This window comes from Balaenoptera ricei, chromosome 9, assembly GCF_028023285.1.
Source record: "Balaenoptera ricei isolate mBalRic1 chromosome 9, mBalRic1.hap2, whole genome shotgun sequence".
NCBI classification, from domain to species: Eukaryota; Metazoa; Chordata; class Mammalia; order Artiodactyla; family Balaenopteridae; genus Balaenoptera; species Balaenoptera ricei.
This window is the reverse complement of record NC_082647.1, coordinates 2,768,520-2,790,525: the sequence shown is the minus strand read 5'-3', so window position 1 is coordinate 2,790,525 and position 22,006 is coordinate 2,768,520. Positions and strand designations below refer to the sequence as shown.

The window sequence follows — 22,006 nt, the reverse complement described above, 5'->3', positions numbered from 1 at the left end:
GTGCTGGTCGCCCGTTCACGCGGAGAAGCCCACCCTGCGGGACGGCCGCCATCCAGTTGGGAAAGCGGAGCTGCGTGGCTCGCTGGGCGCAGGGCCGGCACCTCGGGTTCTGGAGCAGACACTTGGAAATGCGTCCCCCGCCTTCCCCGGCACCCCCAGAAAGCACAGGCAGGGGGGGTCCCAGATCCTGCCTGGCCCGTCGGCCCTCAAGTGGGTTTGAGAGCTTTCTGAAAAGAGCTTGTTGCGATTTCTGTGTTTGTAAGATTTAGGATTCCCTCAGCCCCGGAGTAAATCAACTTTCTGCAGCTTCCCCCCAGATTTTCTCACCCTCCACGCTGTACCTTTGGATGGTGCCCACTCTCAAGGGGCGCTCGCTTCCGGAATTACGTTCATGTTTGGGTTGGCTTTGAGTGGCCTGATACTCTCTAATGATTTCTTTCCTTATTCCTTCCTCTTTCCCCTCCTCCTCCTCCTGCACCTCCTCCTCCTGCACCTCCTCCTGCACGGTCCCACCACGGCCCGGCCCATAACTCAGGAATTGGCCTGCTTCCTCGACCAGCCTGATCTGCAGCCTGGAGACCAGTGTCTGGAGAATGCTGTCCCCCCAAAAGTGAGGTTGGCCTGGAGATGACATGCTGCTTTGCAGAGCTCATGCTGCAGCCAGTAATTTGGGTCTGGATCGCAGGAGAAAACACAGCAGAAGTAAAGCACTTGGGCTCAGTTAATGCTAAAGCAATCAGAGGCAAAGATGCCCAAGACATTAGAAATTATTTCTCAGGAGATAGCCTAGCTGGTTTTCATGGGACAGGTGGAGAAATTAACCTGCGGTGGCTTTGCAGAAAGCAACCAGTCCCGGGCCCCACCTCTACCCACTTGGTGACCCAGAGACCCAAAATCATTGGACATTGTCTGATGATTAGGGTTCCCAGAGTCGCAGGAAAATTTCCCCCCAAACCCTAAACATGTGTAAAAAGGGTGTTCCCACAAAACTCACCAGCTTCATTTTTCCAGGCACACACAGACTATGGGCTTCATTTTTTGAGACCCAGGGAGGGCCACTGGCAGGTGTGTATCTAGCCAGATAATTTGGTGAAGACCCTTCCACTGGTGGGGGAGGGAAGAGAGATGTGAGTCACCCCAGTGGGAAGTGCTTCCCCATCCTGCTTGAGTCTCACCGAGGACCAATGAGCCTCCCCGTCTGCCTCCAGAGCCTACCCACACCCAGCCACCTACCTGCATTTAGCAGCAGGTGACCCAGCCCAGAACCTTCTCCTGCCCAGTCCATGCCCCTCCTCCGCAGGTGAAATTCCCCCCAGCAGCACCTTGTAACTGTTGCTTCTAGTTGAGCCCAGGCCTGACTCTGGAGCCCGAAGTGGGTGGACAGAGCTGGGGTGGAGAGAGCATAGGACCTGGGTGGGGACCAGAGAAAAGGAGAGCCAGGTCAGGTCAGGGTCAAGCCTTCAAGCCTCAACGTGGCCTGGTGGTCACACCGCCAGGAGGGCTGCTTGTCCAGACCCTACTCCATCCCTCCAGGCCTGACAGCCTCCTGCTGGCTGCCCCAGGCCCAGGGCCGGCCCCGCGGGGGGCCTCAGTTGCTGGGTACCCCGCAGCCACCTGGGCAGTCCAGACCTAGGGCACCTGGGCTCTCCCTCTTCTGCCTCTCCCCGTCCTTCTTCTCATCCCCCTCCAGTGTACTTCCATTGTGCCAGCGCTCCAGCACCCTCAGAGTTGCCCTTTTGGATGTTTCTCGAACTTTGAAAATGTCCATGAAAGTGCCTTTTAAACGATGGACAGGCATGCCTGGGGTAACAACGGGTGTTTGGTGGGGTGTCTGCAGCTGGGGGCAAGGACACAAGAGTGAACAGGAAGGAGCCAGAAGGAGCAGGGGGGAGAGAAGGGGAAACAGAAGTTCAAGTTGGACATTCTGACAGCAACTGGAAAGGAAGTTCAGAAGGGATAGAGGAAAGCGGGGGGGGGGGGGAAACAAATTGGGGGGCCACCCCACCATGTGATTTCTAATTTCCCTTTCAGATGGGCCCTGCTCTCCAGAAAAACTAGTTTAAAGGATTTTAAGACAAGAAAATGAGGTGAATGTCCTCCTGGTAGTCCCTCCCTGGGGTGGGGCAGATGATGGGTGGGGAACTGGGGGGAGGCAGCTGCTCTAGAGTATTTTCTCTCCACGTGGTTTTGAAGTCTTGGCTGACGGTCAGCTCCTCTTCCCTTTCTAGAAAAGAAGACTCATTGATAACCCTTAGGCTCCTTTATTTCTCTTCCCCCGCACGGAGTCCCACATCGTATTCCCGAGCTCTTCTGGATCTGCATGCATGTTTCAGGAGGATCGTTGTCCCGGGGTGGAATCCTACCGTATACACGCGGCTCCCTGCACAAGCGCGCACACGCGCGCACACACGCACACTTACGATGAGTGTCTGTAGGAAGAGGGTCCTGCGCGTCAGCTCTGCGTTTAAGACAGGAATCTGCCAGGTTACCAAAGTCAAATGTAAGTGACAATTCCCCTCTCCGACCAGCAAGGAAGGCGGACTACAAAAGTCCCTTTGTATCTCGGCAGCTCACTTAATGTTATTTATGCATTTTGTGCAAGGAATTGTGGGATTTTTCCCCACGGTAAACAATATGGAAATGTTAAAAAATAGCAGTCTTCCAGCGCTTGTCCACGTCTGCACGCCGGGGTGACCCGGCGGGGCTATCGCGCGGGTTTCTCAGATCCCTGAACCGAGAAGCGGCAGGGAAAACACGAGCGAGCGCAGGGTACGCGGCCGCGGTCTCGCCGGTTCGGGCTCCGGTCCCCGGAGCGCCAGGATGCTGCCGCTTTAAGGGGGGGAGGGGCGGCGACGGCGGGGGAGGGGCGGCGGGAGGCTCCTGTCACCGAGCGGCCGCCGGCGCGTCACGTGGGCGCGCGGCGCCGCGACCATTGGCCCGAGGCACGTGTCCAGGAGACCGGCCCGCGACGTCACTCGAGGGGGCTCTGTTAAAAATAAGAACAAAAATCCAGAGTCAAAGTGTCTCGGGTTGCGCTAAGTGGCCTGGAAATTTCCGAGCCGCGCGGAGGCCGAGGCGGCGAGGGCGCGCAGACGGCGAGGGAGCGCGGGCGGCCCAGCCCGGCCCGGCCCGGCCCGCGCCTCCCGCCGCTCACCCATGCGACTCGGGCCGCGGGGCTCGGCGGGGCTCGGCGGGGGCGCGGCCGCACGCCGGTGGGGCGCCCCGGTCCGCAGCGGGGCGGCGGCCGCGCGGAGGGGGCCCCGAGGCCGGCGGAGCGCAGCGCGGGCCCGCGGGCCTCCATGTGCGTGCTGGCGGCGGCGGGCGCGCTGACCGCTCGCGCCCCGCACCCTCGAGGGCCGGCCGGGGCGCGCGGGCGGGGGCGGCCGGGCGGCGGCGGCGGCCCGAGTGGGGCCCGGCGGGCGTGAGCGCGGGGGAGCGCGCTGCCTGCATGCGCGGAGCTCTAGCCCCGGGCGGCCGCCGCGGCAGCGCCGGATCGGAGGCAGCCGGACGTGGAGAGGAGCGCGGAGCCCGGAGGCGCCCCGGGTCCGCGCTGGACCGTTGTGACTGTGTAGCGCCCGGGTGCGCTGCGAAGACGAGGACCGGACTCTTTTGAATCTCCCGGCATCTGGGCGCGGGGCGACTCTCGGTATTTTCTAACTCAACTCGTGGATTGGAACGTGGCTCCGCTCTGAGCGCGGCCGGCGACTTGTAGGAGCTCAGCCCTGGCTGCGGCCGCCGCGCACGCCCTCGGAAGACTCGGCGGGGTAGGGGCACGGGCTGGCCGCGAGAGTCTCCGCGTGCAGAGCGGGCGGGCCGAGGGCTGATTGGAGGGACTCCCCGGAGAAGCGATTTGGGATTTGTTGCGAACAGCATGGAGGAGAATGACCCCAAGCCCAGCGAAGCGGCGGCGGCAGCGGCGGCGGTGGAGGGGCAGCGGCAGCCGGAATCCAGCCCCAGCGGCGGCTCGGGCGGCGGCGGCAGCAGCCCGGGCGACGCGGACACTGGCCGCCGGCGGGCTCTGATGCTGCCCGCGGTCCTGCAGGCGCCGGGCAACCACCAGCATCCACACCGCATTACCAACTTCTTCATCGACAACATCCTGCGGCCCGAGTTCGGCCGGAGAAAGGACGCAGGGACGTGCTGCGCCGGCTCCGGAAGAGGCAGAGGCGGCGGAGGCGGCGGCGAAGGCGGCGCGGGCGGCGCGGAGGGAGGCGGCGGCGCGGTCGGCGCCGAGCAGCTCCTGGGGTCGGGCCGGGAGCCCCGGCAGAACGCGCCGGGTGCGCCGGGTGCGGGCGGGCCGCTGCCCGGCGGTGGCGGCGGCGACTCTCCGGGTGACGGCGAAGGCGGCTCCAAGGCGCTCTCGCTGCACAGCGGCGCCAAGAAAGGCGGAGACGCCGGGGGCCCCCTGGACGGGGCGCTCAAGGCCCGCGGCTTGGGCGGCGGCGACCTGTCTGTGAGCTCAGACTCGGACAGTTCGCAGGCCAGCGCCAACCTGGGTGCGCAGCCCATGCTCTGGCCGGCTTGGGTCTACTGCACGCGCTACTCGGACCGACCTTCTTCAGGTGAGTCCTGGGGACCCATGTCCTGGCCCGCCGTGGGGAGGCCCGTGGGGTTGCGGGGCAGCGCTGGCGCGGGAACTTACCCGGAGGAAGAAGACACCAGGATCCCTGTCCCCCAACACAAAGACACACACACACAGCGACATTGTTTGCGGCTGACGCTGACCCCGGCAGCGGCTGGGAGGAGAGGGGGCAGGACTGATTCACAAGGGGGTACAGACTTCGTAGAACGGCAAAAGCACAGGACCTCCTTTCTCTCTTGCCTTTCGGGCCTCTCCTTGCAGCCCCTAGCCCATCCCTCCCTTGGCTGGAGTTTATTTGGTGGGAACGGGGTGGCTGCCAGACAGGCCCGGAAGCTCACACTCTCCACCCCTTCTCCGCGTTCTTCCAACGCAGTCCAGACCCGGGACCCACGCCCAGCCCACCGCAGACCTAGACTCATCCTACGACCCAGTTATCCCAGATATGGCCGGGGAAGAAAGCAAGGCTGTCTGCTCTTCCTCAGCTGGGGCTGATGAGGGGGCTTGGGGGGATCCGCGGAGGGAAGGGATGGAAACAGAGGCGCCCTTTGCCCCGTGCCTGGTTTGACTGCCGAGCCGGCGCGCACACAGCTTGGAGGAGGGAGGCCTGCAATCCCCAAATAGAAAGGACCTTTCCCAGAGCTTTCCTGGGGCAGCTCTGCGTAGAAAAGGAGCAGATTTCAGAGGGAATGTGGCGGGAGCCCGTGGGGGTGTGCAGAGCTTCTGGGCGTATTTTTCATAGATCCGGGATTTTTAAAAGCTAAGTCCATGTACCTGTAGAAATCATCAGCCGCGTTAAATGCGGGTCTGCGGCTGCGAACCGCCATTAGGCGCAGACTCCATTTGTCCCCGAGCCGGCAGCGCAGACCGGACCCCCTTGCCCCCCCACAGCCCTCAACTGTTTTGCGGGGGTCGTTTACCCAGTTCACAGCACAACAAAGTCACCCCTTGGCCGCCTTCCCGCAGAGATGGTGTGTATATCTCTGATGAAATCCAGATTTCTCCAGCTAGATCTGAAATTTGCTCCATTGTTCTCGCCTCTCTCCTTTGTTAATATTTAATTAACATATAGGCTCACAGTGCGGCCGGCGAGGAGCCTCGGCCCGGCTTTGTGCGGCGCCGGAGTCGCGGCCGCGCCAGGCCCCAGTGGCCCGCGGGAGCCCGGCAGCCCGGCCTGTCTCGGCGGCTGCTCTTCCTGGACTTAAAAAAAAAAAAACAAAAGCCCCGTAAGATAAGATTTGTTTCTTGGCGTTTAAGAAAGCAGCAACGCAGAGTTTTTTTGCGGAGGTTTGGTCCTGTTTCCGAGACTCCTTAAGTGTTTGCGGTTTGAAAGAAAATCAAGAAAGAAAAGGAACTAAAAATTCTGATTCTAGTTAGATTTTCTTTGCGTAAAATGGTGTGTATCTTTTGTGGGCTGATTCGTTGTGTGCGAGCACCCCAGGACCAGAGGAGTTTGGGGGTTGGGGAGGGCGGCAGTGGAGACGGAGAACCGGCTCCGCTACGCGAGGCTTCGTTGGGGGGCCGAGCAGGCGCGGGGCCGCCCGGGGCCTGTCGAGGCCTCGCCGAGACACCTCCTTCCCCCTTGGCGCGCCCGGGACGCCGGCCGCCGCCCCGGATCCGCACCCCCCGGGTAAGAGCCAGGCTGCTGGGCGAGGAGCCGGTGCCCTCGGCGTGGGTGCGACGGGACCGTGAGTGTGCGCGCGCGTGGGTGGGTGTGAGCGGGGACGTGCTGTGGAAGCTAAAAGGCCCGGAGTGTGAGCCGAGTCAGCCCTTGGCGCCCCCTCTCCAGCGCGCACGGCCCCCTCTTTCCGATCGTGCGTCCCGGAGAGGGAGAACAGGGCTCGGTGGGCGGGGGACGGAGGGCTTGGCGCCCCCTGGGCCTGCGGACCGCCCCAGACCCCTCGCTCGGCGCGGGCCGGGGACCGAACCCACTTTCCTGGTCCGGGTCCGGGTGCCGCCGGAGGGGCTCGCAGCTGGATCCCTCCGCCGGCGCTGCGCTGCGTGGCTAGGCAGCCCCCTGACCCTGCAGAGAGGGGCGGGGACCTGGGTGCTCCGGCTGCCCGAGGTCTAGCCTTCTCCAGCCTCCCACCGAGGGCGCCTCGGAAGAAGCTGGGGCCAGGAGCCCCCCAGAGTCAATTCACACACTTCACAGATTAAGAACCTCAGGCGTGCAGCCGTGACTCCCTCCTGCAAAGGCCTCTTCCCTCACAGACACGCTCGCGGGGCCCACCTTCTGAGACCAACGAAAAGAACACACTTGGCCCCCTTTCCTCTGCTCTCCTTTCTCAGGCCTTTTCCCATGGCCAGGTCCTGGGCGCCTCACCACCACGGTCCCAAGCCACCCTCAAGTGCTGTGGGGCGTCCCAGCGGGAGGAGGTGTGAGGGGTCAGAAGTGTGAACCTCTGCCCAAGGTCACCCGGGCCCCCCAGCGGCCTCCTCCGCTCCCGACCACGCGCGTGCCCCCTCTCCTGGACAGGGGACTGGGGAGACCTGGTGCGGTGAAGGGGTAGGAAGCTCAGTGCTCCTGCCCCACTCAGGCAAGGACATGTGGGCGCTTTCCCGTCCCTAAAGGGAGCAGTGAACTTGGGCCCAGGGCGAGGTGGGGAGGCAGACCTCTGGGCCTCTCCTGTTCTGGGGCCCTGCTAACCCTGCCCCCCGGCCCTCGGGACCTGGGGGGTGTTCCCTGTGGGAGTCCCTTTACACCCCCCAGGGCTCTTCCTGCTACTCCGGCTGCCCCGCCCCGATCTTTCCCCCTCACCTCTCTTCCAGCACCTACCCCCGTCCTGTACTTATTCCTGGACAGAACCTCAGAAAGGGCTAGAAAAAGCCTGGCCACAAAGTTGTGGTTTTTCCCTTTCCAGCAGGAGTTCTCCTTTCATCCGGAGCCCTTTCCGCTAAGCCTGCCCTTCACCCGCACTCACGGTCCCTCCTGCAGACTTCCTGGGCCACCTCCTCACTCCCCAGGGGAGGGTCCTGGAGGTGGGTGGGAGCTCCGCCCCATCCCATCTCAAGTCCAGGCCAGCTTTCCTCCAGGTCAGCCAGCTGGCCTTGGGCAGCCGCCTCCCTCCCGGCCTCTGCATCCTTCTGTGCCCGTGGGTGACCCACTCCGTGCCCGTGGGTGACCCACCCCTGAGTAAGGAGGCAGGCCTGGAGCCCTCCTCACTGAGTTCTCTGTGTCCACCATGCCTATCTAGGTCCCAGGTCTCGCAAACCAAAGAAGAAGAACCCCAACAAAGAGGACAAGCGGCCCCGCACGGCCTTCACGGCGGAGCAGCTGCAGAGGCTCAAGGCCGAGTTCCAGACCAACAGGTACCTGACGGAGCAGCGGCGCCAGAGCCTGGCCCAGGAGCTCAGCCTCAACGAGTCACAGATCAAGATTTGGTTCCAGAACAAGCGCGCCAAGATCAAGAAGGCCACGGGCAACAAGAACACGCTGGCCGTGCACCTCATGGCGCAGGGCCTATACAACCACTCCACCACCGCCAAGGAGGGCAAGTCGGACAGTGAGTAGGGGGCGGGCGCCAAGCCCAGTCTCAGTCCGAGCTAAACAATGCAATAATTTAAAATCATAAATAAAGGGCCAGTGTATAAAGATTATACCAGCATTAATAGTGAAAATACCGTGTATTAGCTATGGTTCTGCAATATTCTGTGTATATATAATTTACAGGAGATGTAAAATCCAAAATATCTGACTATAAAATATTTTTTGAGTTTTCTTATGTTTATGAGATTATGCTAATTTTACGATTTTTTTTTTTTTTTGCGAAGGGGGCTGCGTAGGGTTTCATCTTTTTTAATCCCCTAAGTTCCATTATGGGACATCGGACACTTTTTTTCTTTTTTTTAATTTCAAAAGGAGAAAAACATTAAAACAACTTGCTGAAGTCCAAAGATTTTTATTGCTGCATTTCACACGACTGTGAACCGAATAAATAGCTCCTACTTGGTCTATGAGTTCTGCCACTTTGTTCGTGTGGGCTTGGTGAGGGCAGCAGGAGGGGCCACATCCCCGGCCTCGCCCTCGCCACCCGGCAGTCGGCGGCGAAGGGGCCCTGGCGGGGCGGCGGCTGGAGGCTCGGCACCCCCCAAGCCTGGACGTGCCGGACTGCCTGGGCCGAGGGGCCCACGGCCGGCTCCCCCATCCCCGCCTCCTGCCTTCCCTTCCGGTCCTCCTCCTCGCCGAGGCCTGGCCCGCGCCTCCCTGCGTGCTTCCGTCTGCGTCTGTGTCGCTGTCCCCAGTCCAGCCGCCTGCCGCCAGCGCCAACTCTCCCGCCTCCGGGCACCGCTCCGGGGCTCAGGGCCGAGGGGCCGGGTATGTGGCCGGAGGCCCGCGGGCGGTGAGGCCACCCCACCCCTCCAGGCCTGGGCCCAGAGACTCCCCTGCGGCTCCATCAGCAGCCCAGGGGCCGCCTGGGCCCCAGAAACGCGGCCGAGGTCCACTGCCTCCATCTCTGGCCGGCAGAGGCCTGGAGAGGGAGCTGGCATTTCCTCCCTTCCTTTTTTCTTCTCTTTCTTTTCTTTCTTTTTCTTTTCTTTTCTTTTTTCTTTTTTTTGTAAAGTGGCCGCTTCTGCTATAGAGAGCACTCTTTCAAGGTAAATACGTGTGTGTGTACGTATATATACATGCTCATATACACACACACAAGCAGACGTGTAAGAGTCCACAATTCTGGAACGTGTGGCTACCTTGACTTTAAAGGAACTCAGAATTCTCCAGGATCTAGAGGAAGGAAGAAAATGTGTAAATAATCATTTCTTATCACTTTTTGTCTTTTCTTGTGTTTTTAAAATATACATTTTATTTTTTTGAAGGTGTGGTACAGTGTAAATTAAATATATTCAATATATCCCCATCAAGTACATATATATAAACAAACACATTATCTATATCTATATATATAACTCCACACTGTCTTCTGTTTAGTGTATGGAAAAAGAATTGTGTCCAAATGTCCATCTGCACTGGGACAGCCCAGGGGGTGTACCCATGGCTGAGCCAGGAGTCATGGCTCTGCCCCTGAGGACTGAGGGTGAACTTCTCTCTTTGCCTTAAACCTCTTTATTTCACTGCGATAATAGTTTCACTTTGTACATACTAATGTAAACCTTTTTAAAACAAAAACTATAAAAGCAAAAGTTGTAATTTAAAATTCTGTGAATAACCATCTGCTGCTTAGGAAACTCAATGAAATGATATGCCTTTTTAGCAGGAAGCAAAGTTTTTTGGTTTTTTATTTTTTTATTTTTTATTTTTTAGTTTATAAAACATGTGCGTTTTACAGTTCCAGTAGCAAATATTTATAATCTTATAAGAAGTGAATGTTTCTATTTACAACTGTGGTTATCAAAATTGTGAACATTCCCCCTGCATTTTTGTGTGTTTAAATTCTTGAAAGTTACATTAAATTAAAAAAAAACAAAACGCTTTATTGTAAAATATTGGATGTCCAAGGTGTAATGACTAGTTTTTTTTTTTAAGTGTGTTTCTGAGTCCAGCCAAACTACCCTGGGCATCCTCCCCAGTGCTCAGGTGTTCATGGTCTTCGCCTCTGCCAGCAGGTGTGCACATGCCTACCTTCGTAGCCAGAAGCGTAATTTTTTTTTTTTTAAATAATGAAGACACTTTGGATAGCTCATGTGAATACAGAACAACCAAAGTAATTTAAGTACACATTTCTTTACCAGAAAGAAGTGTTCCAAAGTACAGTGCTTTTCTGTTGAATAAATATTTAAAATCCTGCAGGACTCAACAGGTCTCCGTCCCCCTGGCTGCTCCTCAGCTGGACAGAGGCGCTCACCGCTGGGGAGAGGAACTGTTAGTTGACCTGAGGCAAAGAGGCTCTCCCCTTTTACGTTTGATTGTTGTCTTTAGCCCCAAAGCAACGGACATGGACAACATCCCAAGGTGGATGCTGGGAAAGGACCGGCTTTGCCGGAGCTGACCGGATGCCTCTGCTGGAAGCGGTTGGGATTTTCCATCTCGGGACCCACAACCCACTTGGCCACGCAGGACAGCCGACGTGCGCCCTGCGCATCCAACTGCCCTATTTCCAAACTTTCTTGGCTTAAAAAAGTTTTATTCTCCCAGAAGAAGAAGCTCAGAGACTAGAGAGGATCATCTGTTCCAAAGGCGACCTTTTAGGCATTTCAGTTCCACACCGGCTTCCCAAGAGGAAGGACGCTGGGCCTCCCGGCAGCAGCTGAGCCGCTCCCAGGTTTTGCAAAGACACGTTCCTCACTGTGGAGACTCCAGAGCTCCAGCTGCCTGGTCCCAGGAGCATTAACGGGGCGGGATCACGCCAGCCATCCCCAGCGTCTTCCCTAGCCACCACCCCACCCCTGCACAGATCTGGGGGTTCCTAAAGACAAAATTAAAACCCCACTAGCACAACTTCTATTACGCGATTGGCCTCTCTCTCTCTTTTTAATAAAAAGACAACATAGCAACATTAAGCAATCATTTTTGGGTTTTGTTTTTTAATCTGTTGGCAAATCATAGCACTGTTAAGGGGCTATGTATGGTTTTGCAAGGTAATGAGTTCCCCGTCCTCAGAGGCATGCAAGCAGACACTAGGCCTACAGTGGCATACGATTTTTCTTTTGCCTTTTTTCCCCCTTCTGGTAGGGGATTGGACTAAATGAGCTCTCAGACCTTCCAAACGCTGAGATTCTGGTTTTGCTCCTGTGTTTATTACATTTTTAAAATTCAACAGCTACAGTCTAAGCTCATAACTCATGGAGATCCACTTCAGTGCTTGCCAGCCACTTTCACTAGGAGCTAGTGGAGACCAGAGTCAGGCCTAAAGGGAAGGCCACGCTTTCCGAAGTCCAGCTGCCACTCGGTTCCACCTGGACCACCACGGACGGTTCTGCGTGTCTCGGATTTGGACCCGGGCTGCAGCACCGGTGACGCACCGGGCTGGGTCCCCACCAGGTCATTGCCCCCGCAGGAGGCCGGTTTCCTAAATGTCCCTCAGAGGAAAGTTCCTTTGTAAAGGAAGTCCTTGCTCCTTGGAGCTGAACGGCCCCCGCCCCCAGGCCTGGCTGTGTCCCTACCAGGCCCAGGCGGAGCTGTGTCCACAGTCCTCCTTAGTCGGGTAGAGACTAGGCTGAGGCCTGGGAGCCCGGGGACGGGGGTGGGGAGGACAGTTGCGGCCACCCCCAGGCCTGCGGAGGAGCAGGGTTCCTTGGCGCTTAGAGAGCCTTCCTCCTCCGGCTGCCAAAAGGGGTCGAAGGAGTAGCGCCCAACCCTCGTGCTGGCGTCAGAATCCGCGGGTCAACACAGGTCTGAAGGTCGCCCAAAGTGAACGGCCAAGCGCTTTCTTTAGGGGAGACAAGGGAGGAGCCCCCAGTCTGATCTCCAAGGAGGTCCATCTTTTCTGTTTTCCCTTGAGTGAAAAGGGCAAATCCATGGGACTTCTGGACCGCTCGGTACAGGTGTGCCCGGGCGAACAGCTTGCACAGCGAACACCAGGCACTATGTATGCAAGTGCGCTCGCAGGCCGCGCGGGGCCGGCCGGGAGGCCGCGTTTGCTCGCTCCGGCTCGGCTAAAAGTCATTCTGTCTCCCGCTGGTTTAATATCCGACCTCTCCGGTCTCTGCCCGCCCGGGCAGCTCCCCAAGCGCCCCCCGGGAAGGTCCCGGCTCCTCCGAAAACGGCCGCTTGCCAGGAGGAGCCGCCGCGCTCTGGGAGGTTAATAGCGGCTGGCGACCAAGGCCTCGGGGAGACCGACCCCCCCGCCCCGCACCCCGACCCTGCCTACACGCCCGCACTGCAGCCCCGAGCCGGGCCTCGGGGTGGGGACCTCCTTTCCGCGCTTCTCCTTCCTGCCAGGGCCGAGCGAGAGACCTCCTCCGGGCCTCCAGGAAGAGGAGGCGGGTGGGGGGGATGGGGTGGCGGGAGACGGGCGGTCGCAGGCGGGACGCAGCGCTGAGTCCCCTGGCCCCGCGGGCCCCCTTCGCGGGGGAGACCCGGGCGCGCGTGGTGCCGGCGCCCTGAGCTCCAGGGCGCACTTCGTGAGCCGGGCCGCGCGAGCCCCTCGTAGACCCTTCATGTTTTTATTAATAATCTCGTATACTTCATTCTATTTATGATCCCCGCCCACAGAAAAGAAAAGGCCAGTCTTGAAGTCTCCTGGAATGTAATAACGTTCATTAAAGTGACTCCTAATTACGAGATTTAATCAAGCGTGGTTGGCCTCGCGCAGGGCCTGGCTGGTGAGACTGACGATGACCGCGTTATTATTATTGCCGTTGTTGTTATTCGCCTCCTGCTCAGCCGCCAGGGTGACTGGCCACCTCCCCGGCTTGGGCCCAATCCCCGCAGAGGGATGTGGGGAGCCCCCCAAGATGGGGGTGGGGGAAACGACCAGAGTCTCGGGAACACGTGTGGCCCGGGCTTGCTGCCCTTCGCGGAGCCCAGCCCCAGGCCCTTGCCAGGCCTGGGCAACACCTCCGGGCGGAGGTGGCGTGTCCCCAAAGCCCTAGGCCCTCCGTGTCCCCGGGGGACGCCAGGACCGGTGTTCCGTGAAGGGAGAATCCTGGGGCCGGAGCCCCGGACTCGCCCCATTGGCTGTCCTGCCCCACCCCTCCTTCCAGGGCTGAGCCCCGCGCTTTGCCCGGAACAAAGAGTGGCCGAGATCTGCCTCCCTGGCCGCCTTTTCACCCCCTCAGCCTGGAAGGCGTCCCAGAGAAGCCCTCCCCCTCCCGCCCCATCACCCCCGCCCCAGTCTCCCCGGAGACCCGGGAGGGAAGAAGAGATGAGGGCCCCAGTGGGCCGCGCGCGCGGCGGGCCTGCGGCGCTTTCTCCTCTGCGGAGGGGCTCGGGATGGGAACGCGGGTGGGAGGGACCCTGACACCGCCCAGGGTCCTCCGTGGGCCGAGGGAGGGGGGGGTCACTGCGTGCGCGGACCGTCTGGAAGGATCGGGGCGGGCCGCCGCTCAGCCCCATCTGTCGAGCTGTGAAACTTGGCCGCGCGGCCCGAGCGCGCTGCCGGCGGAAGGGGCCTCCGACCGCCTTTCAGCCGGCGCGTTCGGGGTTCTCTCCTCCCGCCAAGTCCTTTGTCTGGAAGAGGACTGTCAGGCTCTGCGCCGGGGTTTGCCCTCCTCCTCCCCCAACCTCTACCCCCTCCGCTAACTTCCCTTTCTTCCTCCGCTTTTCTCTCCTCTTTGGATGGGTAATCACAGGCTCCAGCTGCCTAGCGAGCCGCGAGGAGTTGCTGCCGGGTTCCTGTGTCTGCGGCCCCTCCCGGCAGCAGACTGGCCGCTTCCCTCCAACTTCGCCAGGACCCCGGCCCCTGCCCTCTGGCGTCATTGAGTGGCCATGGCATGCGCGTCTGAGTTTTCCCTTCAGGCCACAACTTTCTCCTGAGGATTTTGACTCTCACACTCCCACCAACAAAATATGAATCTGGAAAGCTGGCGTTTCTTTAGATTCAGGCAGTAGGGGACACAGCAGAGTCACCCAGCCTTTGGCAGAATTTACTCCTGCCAAGGCTAATACCATTACTCTGTTACTGCGGGTAAGGTGCCCGGATAAACCATTTCCATTGTAACTCAGAGGCTGTCGTTTCAAGTCTCAGATTATGCCCTCCAGTGCCAAAACATCTGGGTGAAAATTGGACAGATTTCAATCTCGAGAATGAATGATGGACATGCTGGCTTCCAAACATCTATTTGTTTGGGACAAGACTGAAGCCTGCTAAGAAAGCATTGGGCTGAGCTTGCTTTCAGATGCCCCAGGGTTCAGGGTCCCTCACATCAGCTTGCAGACGGCTCAAGTTCCACATTTTTTCATGCAGATATTTATATAACAGCACTTCGCACTGAATGAAGTGCAGGGCAAGGAAAGGGCAGAGTTTTGTGACCAGGCAGCCCTGTATTCGATTGTGTTACTTACCAGCCCCAGAGTCCAATCATTCGTGTTTCAAGCAGAAAGAACACCTACCTAATAGGTTTCCTGTGAGGGGTTTTTGTGAGGAAATGAACAGAAAGCTCCTGGGACAGAACAGGGCTCGCTACTTGGGTGGTGGAACTCTCGCTCTGCACGGGAAAACTGTGCTCAGCTCACGTGGGTCCCGGCCAGCCCAGGGCCTGTTTTTGGTAAAGTGCCTACACATTCCTGGCTACTACCATCCCGTGTAGCATCTATATAGTTGTTAGGGGAAACGGGAAAGGGGGGAAACCGTGAAATAGGAGAGACGATATTCACATGGTTATAAAAAGTGCAACAGTGGTGGGAGCTGAAGGAGAACAGAACACAATCCCACCAGTAGAGACGCAGGACTGCAGTTAGCACTTTCTAGAATCATGAGCCCCCCTCTCTTTCGAAACACTGCTACGCGTGCACTTTGTAAGCACAGGGCTCGAAAACATAGACACCCATATTCATATCAGGATCTTTTCCCCAGGCTTTTCCAAAAAATGAGCAAGATGCTGTGCTTTGGGTTTCTGTAGAAGCTCAATAGCTTTACCTGCCACTCCATTTTCCATTCCAATCGATAATTACCGCACTGAGCAGGGAGCCTCACGGCCACGAGACACAGCTGACTCAGAGCCTAGGCGGTGGGCACCCACCTGCACATGGAGGGCTGGGCTCGAGGCTGCGACCTGCAGCGTGTCCCGCCCGCGGCCCCGGCGGCATCACACCCACCCCACCCACACGGCTCTTCCTCCGAAAGCCAGCCGGCCTCCTCGTGACATGATGAGCTATTTTGTCTAAATACTGAAGGGTCTAAGTACCGCTTTGAAATTAATTGCTGTTCCTATAGCTAAAAGCATAACAGGCTTTGATTACATGCTAACTAGAATGAAACGTAATCCTGAGGTAATTATGTGGAGATAATTTTATAATTATATCATTCAACTGAAGAAGCAATGTGTTGTTAACCTCCCATTTTAACAAGTCTGATGATTTAAAATAAAAATGGTCCTAAATCTGGACCTTTTAAAAAACGTAGAGTTGCCGCTTTGTTTTCCCCACATCGAGAACGTGAATACCCCACGGAGAAAGGGGGAGACCCGGGGAAATCTCAGACAAAGGGGGCTGTCCGAGAGGAGAGCATTTCCCAGCGCTGACCTGCTCTCAAAGGCTCAGAAAGCCGATCTGCATTTCTATTCTGTCCGGCTTGTATGTGGAAGTAACACCCAACGTCCCTGACGGGCGACCCTTGGAGAGTGCCGGCTCTCTGAGACACTCTAGCAGGGTGTGAATAGAGCCGGGTGGGCTGGGGTGAAGGTCAAAACCCAGGCACGCCTGCAGGTGGTTCGTTTCCTCTCCCAAACACCAGCGTCCTCGGAGGGGCGCCCGCAGGACCTCGGTCCGGCCACGGATCCCCTCCCCCGCCCTCCCCTTCCAAGCCACCCGGGAGGCTCTGGTGGCCCTGGGGTTGAGGTATTAGGAGGTGCCCCACTGGGATACCAAGGCCTATTCTGCCTGCAGCCTGGCTTTCCCAGCAGTTCTGGGGAATTTGCGAAGGGCTGGAGGGCCAGAGTACCGCGTCTGGATGGAGAGTTAGACTGTCTGATTCCTCTGAGGTGATCAAAGGTCAGCCAGACACGTCCCCTTTGGGCATTGAGTGCGCCCTACAGTTTTTTTTTGGCGGTTGCACACTGCCTCAAAGTGGGCGATTCATGGGTGACACATCAGCTCACTCGCCGCCGTGAGGAAGGCGGCTTTTACGCAGCGGCAGGAGTGCGCCTTGTGGATTCCAAGCCCCAAGGAAACAAAACCAACGCGGCAGAGGATGGATGTAATACAAACCCGCCGGAGTCACAAGCCAAACAGCCCCAAACGCAACGCAGGGGCGTGACAATGGCCTTTGTGCCTGGCACCAAATGAGGGCGCTGGGCCCAGCACAGAGCGGGCCAGGACGGATGCACATTTCCATGCAGGTGAGAACGTCCCTGGGGCAACCCGAGGGCTGGGGCTCGTTGCCTTTGCACCATGAGATTTGCAGACCCCTCCCTTCCCCCTACAGGGGTATTTCATTCACACCTTTTTTTTTTTTTTAAATGCTTCCTAGTCAAACTTGAATATGCAATGAGGCATCAGAGCTTTGTGGCGGAAATATAATTAAACTGGTGAAAGATGTAAAAGATGAAGGATGAGGATGACATCAGGCCGATTTCACACTTGGCAGTCGGATAGCTGGGCCCAAGCCGTGCTCTTGCCACGCAAGGCAGATCAAAGTGCCCTGCCACTGCTAAAAAGGGGAAAGGGGACTTAAGTATGCTAATCCCCAGGACAAATATATTTTAATCTTGTTAGAATACAAGTTAATGCTGCAGCTCAGTGGCTGAACTTGGTCAGACTGTAGAGGTCCATTTTTATTTTAGCTATGAATGAGGTAGACCTCCTGGTTTATTCATAGGTAGTAAAAGTAATTTACAAAACGAACCCCTCTTTGGGCTGCATCACCCCCATCCTGAGCTTTCTTTGCTGGGAGGGCAGGGAATTCCGGAGGCTCCCGGGATGGGATGATCCCTGACACCATTCAACTCTCCCCATCCCTCCCTCTGTCTGCAGAAGATCCTGATGGCCAAGAAAGGAACTCAGCTCATTTGGCAAAGAAACAGGGAAACTCTGAAATTAATTAAAAGATTCTCCAAAGCAATCTGTTTCCCTTTAGGCCTGAGGTTTGACAACCAAACCAATTCCTTTCTATCAGCCCTCTCACTTTAATTTTTACAATGTCAATTTTCATTACTATTAATTATTTGCCGAGCTCCAACTGTACATCCGGTATTGCCCTGATTAGCAAGAAGCTTGCAGGTTCGTGGCTGCCTAAGTTTCAGTTCCTGTTAGATGTGAATGTGTGAGTTGTGTAGGTACGCATGTGTAAGATGTTAGGTGCAGAGAGAAGAAGGAAGGGCGTCAGCCTGTAGGGCACCCCCCCCCAGATAAAACCATTATGATAAAAATTTTAGATGATTGCAGGTATATCTGTATATCTGTGTGTGTGTTTGTGTGTGTGAGAGAGAGAGAGAGAAAGAGAGAGAGAGAGCTGGCGCTGGAGAGCTTACTGTAAGGTTACAGAAGGTTAAACTTCCCTGTAGAACCTGCTGGCCAGATATTGCTGATGGCAGCCATCTAAAAGGCAATTTCTGTCTTTCTGCTCTAGTGTGTGTTAGAATTCCCTCTGCCTCGGGCGTAAAACCTGACTCACACTAAAGCATGCATTGCACCCCTGCATTCCGAAGACCCTCCTCTGCCCTTCTGGATCCCAGCCGGCCCACTGTCCCCCAGGGGAGGCGACTGGCAGGCCGACTGGGGGAGGGGCAGCTGGCAGCAGCCTCCGCCCCCAAAACTGCCTCTGGTTTCCAGGACTTAGGAATGTCCATTTCTGCCACAATTCTCTCAAGTCCCCTTGAAGTTAGGAAGCAAGTTGCATGCATTGCAGTTACTGTAAACCCACAACTGGTACATGATGAGTTTCAGAATTCCAGGGAAGCGAGACTGAAAGAAGCACAGTGGCTGGTAGCCAGAGTGTCCCGAGGAGACCCTTCCTGGGAGACCCCTCCTCCTGTCTCTCTCAGCTCCTTGAGTGCGTGTACTTTGGCTGGTGGTTTCCTTAGAAGACATCCTAGCCCTTCCTTTGGGTTTCTTATTCCAGCAGTCAGGTTTCCCAGATATTTGGTCCATTGTGTCTTTCTGTCTTAAGTAATGACAGTATCTAGCGTTTGTTGAGTTCCCACAAAGGGCCAGGGCACCAGCTTCCTAGGCTGCCCCAAGCAAGCACTACAAACTGGGGGGCTTAAACCAGTAGGGATTTTTGTCTCAGTTCTGGAGACTGGAAGTCAGGAATCAAGGTGTCAGCAGGCTTGCTTCCTTCTGGGGCTCCAGGAGGGGATCTGTCCATCACCTCCTCCAGCTTCAGACCGTCAACCCCTGGTGTTCTTTGGCTTGTAGACGCGTCACTCCAATCTCTGTCTCTGTGCTCACATGGCCTTCTCCATGCATGCATGTCTGTGTCCAAATTCCCCCTTTTATAAGGACACCAGTTATATTGGATTTAGGGCCCACCCAAGTTCAGTATGACCTCATCTTCACTCCCATCTGCAAAGATGCTACTTCCAAATAAGGTCACATTCACCGGTTCATGAATGGACATGACTTTGGGGGGACGTTCTTCAGCCCAGTACAGCCAGTACTCCGCATGTAATGCGGATTCTCTTAAGCCATCTCCCAGTAAAGCCCCCGCAGTGGACTCTGCTATTCCCACCACGGAAGGGTCGGGAGACTGAGCCGTGGAGCCCCCCTGGTGGCCAGCGTGAGTCACCTGCCCTCAGCTTCCTCTGCTGGTCTGTGGCATCCGTGACACGGCCTTCGACTTTAGCATCCACGCGACCCAGAGAGACACTGTCCCTCCCGTAGAATAATTTGCAGAAAGGCGCTTCGTCCCCCATGGGGGCTGCACAGAGCACGGTTATTCTGTTGCAAGTATTCCTTTCCCCTCGCGGCCTTGGTTTCCTCATCTGAGACCTGGCGAGAAGGAAGGAGAGAAGCCACCCTGCAGACTCTGGGGAGATCCCCACGAGCTGGCACCATGAGGGATACAGAATCACGCCTGGCACAGAGGAGATGCTGGATGCGTCGTCACTGGGGTCCTGATGGAGGCAGCGCTGGTGTCCCTGCAGGAGGCCCTGCAGTGCTGGGGTCCCCCCTGGGCGCCCAGCGGGAGCCGAGCCTCTCTGGGTGCTTGGCACCCCTGTTAACGCAGAGCTGTGTTGCGGCTGATGCTTTTACTGTCTTGCTGACCCTGTGGGAGTGAGTCTAGTTCACGTGCAGCGGAGCAGTCGAGTCAGGACTGAGCCTCTCAAACCGGAAACGTGGGTGCGCTTGGTGAGACTGCAAGAGAGCAGCCCAGAAGACGGGAAAGAGGGGAACACAGGGCCGTCCTGCGACAAACTGAGCGCCGTGTGTTCTAGATTCTGTTATAGGTGGAGAAGAACAGAAGCTTGTTTGAGTGAAACACTTGGGGAAAAGTGTTAGATGGAGGCCTCTCGTCCTGCACTCTCTCGGAGGATTGGCCGCCCATCAGCCGTGAAGGCAGGTGCGGGGGCCTCCCCGGTCCCGGCCTGCCCGGCTTCCATCCTCTGGCCACTTCAGGCCTGCAGAGCCCTGAGCCCGACCACCCACGGCAGCAGCCGGCAGCTTTCCCGAGCACCAGCCACGATTAGGGCACAGCAGTCCCGAGAGCGGAGTCCTATTACTGGGAAGCCACCAGTGAGGCACGGAGGGCATAGGTGACATCCCAAAGCCACTGCGTTGGCCATGGCAGGCCTGAGATGTACGGTCTAGCAGTAATTGCATTTTAAAGCGGGTCACCGGGCAGGTGGGGGCACAGCTGCCCCCGAGGAGTGACCTCCGGGGATGGACACCTGGCACCGGTGCACAGGACAAGCGCTGGGTAGGAGGGCTGCGGGGTGACACGGCGCTCCCGAAACATTCTGCGTCGCTCACGCATTTCCCAGCCTCCCTGGTAGGCAGGTCGGGGACAGCGGAGTAGCACTTCTTTTTTTTTTTTGCTTCACCGCGAGGCTTGTGGGATCTTAATTCCCCAACCAGGGATCGAACCCAGGGCCTCAGCACCTCAGCACTGAGAGTGCAAAGTCCTAACCACTGGACTGGCAGGGAATTCCCAAGCAGAGTAGCATTGACCAATGGTCTTGGGGCAAAGCGACCCACTTGGACCGCAGGTCCAAGGCTGGTGAGATGTGAGCTCCCCCATTCCTTTCCCACCTCTGCAGCTCTGGATGTCTTGGGTTAGAGAGTGACCTCACGGGGCAGTGAGCCCCCATCTGCCTGGACCCGAGAGTTAGGCTGACAAGACAGTGAGACATGCAGTTAATATTTCAGAGTGGCACAGGCCAGCGACCTAACAGGAACCCTGTGCATGACACCAGTGATGGCGGCCTGCCTCTCCTGACTCTGGTGCAAGCCCGGTCCTGAGAAGAGAGACAGTCTCCCTGCCCTTGAACTTTCACCTCTTGTTCTGCATCCTCATCCTTTCCCGCTTCTCCCTCTAGGAGCCTCGACCCAGAATGAGGAAGAAGATTGAAGTGCAAACACTGTGCCCACACAGCCCCTGGGATGATACAGGATGCATGTCCATTGTTATAACTACTTATGGTTTAATTCTGAAAGGGCAAGAGGGCCCATGTGGGCATTTAGCTGGAGGGCTGAGAAGGCAAAGCTAAGAATGAGGTTAAGGAACTTGTGATGTGTCTCTGGTACAGATGCTTATCTACGTTCAAAGCCAATGAGCCATGCCACACGCCCTACCACCTGAGGTTCTGATGTAGCACAATTTGGATATGCTGATATTAGCACCATTCTTGTAATTTCCTCAGTATAATAAATATTCAAGGCTCATGTGTTCACTATTCTTACACCCATCCCTCTTTTCGGGGTGATGCTTGTCCAACTCAAATAAATTTACATTTTCATCTCTACTAACTTAGTAAGAGAAAACTATATGTTTGAGTGGACTTGTGTGACCCCTCCAGCCCAGAATATAAAGTGTTTACACACTACTGAAGACCGAAAGCAGCGAAGGTCTTTTCCTTCTTGCTTTTCAGAGAGCATCCATTGACCTACATTTGTAATTTCATGTTATTTGCTAGTGCAGAGCTAGAAGAGTGGTGGAGAAAAGGCTGCCATGTACAGTTGAGCAGGTTGCTCACGGCACAAGGACAGCCCGCTGAGGTGGTTGAGTTAAAACCCAGCTTGTATTCTGTTTGCCAAGTTCTCTTTCCTGGCATAGAGCTGCATCCACCTCGAGGAAGGGGTACATTTTTCTAAATTGCAGGAAGGTGCCACCCATTCATCAAGGTTTGTACTCATGAATCTATGACTGCTCAGAGGGGGAGCCTTTCTCTAATTTGCACAAAGACATCAGTGGCAGCCCTGGTAGAAAAGGCTAGGAGACCTCAGAGAAAGAGGAGGTATAGGAGAGGCAATCTCTGCAGTGTCAAGACATGAGTGCCAGCACCTCATGTTTATTTCAACATAAACAAGACATAAACTCAGAAATAAAAGTCATAACAACAGAAAACACTGCCTAGGTCTGTTGATAGTTAGGGCTATTTTTCAGCAAATATTCACTCTTCCTCCCCATCTGCTTTGCATGGAGTTGAGCTGCTTCGACGATGAGCTTTGGACATGAAGTGTTTGCAGAGTGCTGGCTTACTTCAGAGCTTGGGCTCTCCCGGTGGCCTGGGCTCCAGACGAACCCATGTGATGCAGACCTGGACCACAGCACAGCCGCCCAGCTGAGCCCATCCCTGGGCAGCTGAACTGCCGCTGACCCGGGAGTCCAGGAGCAGAAGAATGCACTCTCCCTCCTGTGAGCCGCTGCGTCCTGCAGGGCTCTGTCCTGCAGGGCTCTGCAGCCGACGAAAATGGCCTCTTTCAAATTCCTT

General features: G+C 56.8%; 1 protein-coding gene across 1 annotated transcript; it reads left to right on the top strand.

The window, feature by feature from the left end:
• The first annotated feature begins 3,414 nt into the window (after positions 1–3,414).
• Positions 3,415–9,992, top strand: EN2 (engrailed homeobox 2). Its single transcript, XM_059932556.1, has 2 exons — positions 3,415–4,562; positions 7,774–9,992. Exons 1-2 carry the CDS (start codon positions 3,872–3,874, stop codon positions 8,088–8,090), a joined length of 1,008 nt encoding a protein of 335 aa, XP_059788539.1. The 5' UTR covers positions 3,415–3,871; the 3' UTR covers positions 8,091–9,992.
• Positions 9,993–22,006: the final 12,014 nt, after the last annotated feature.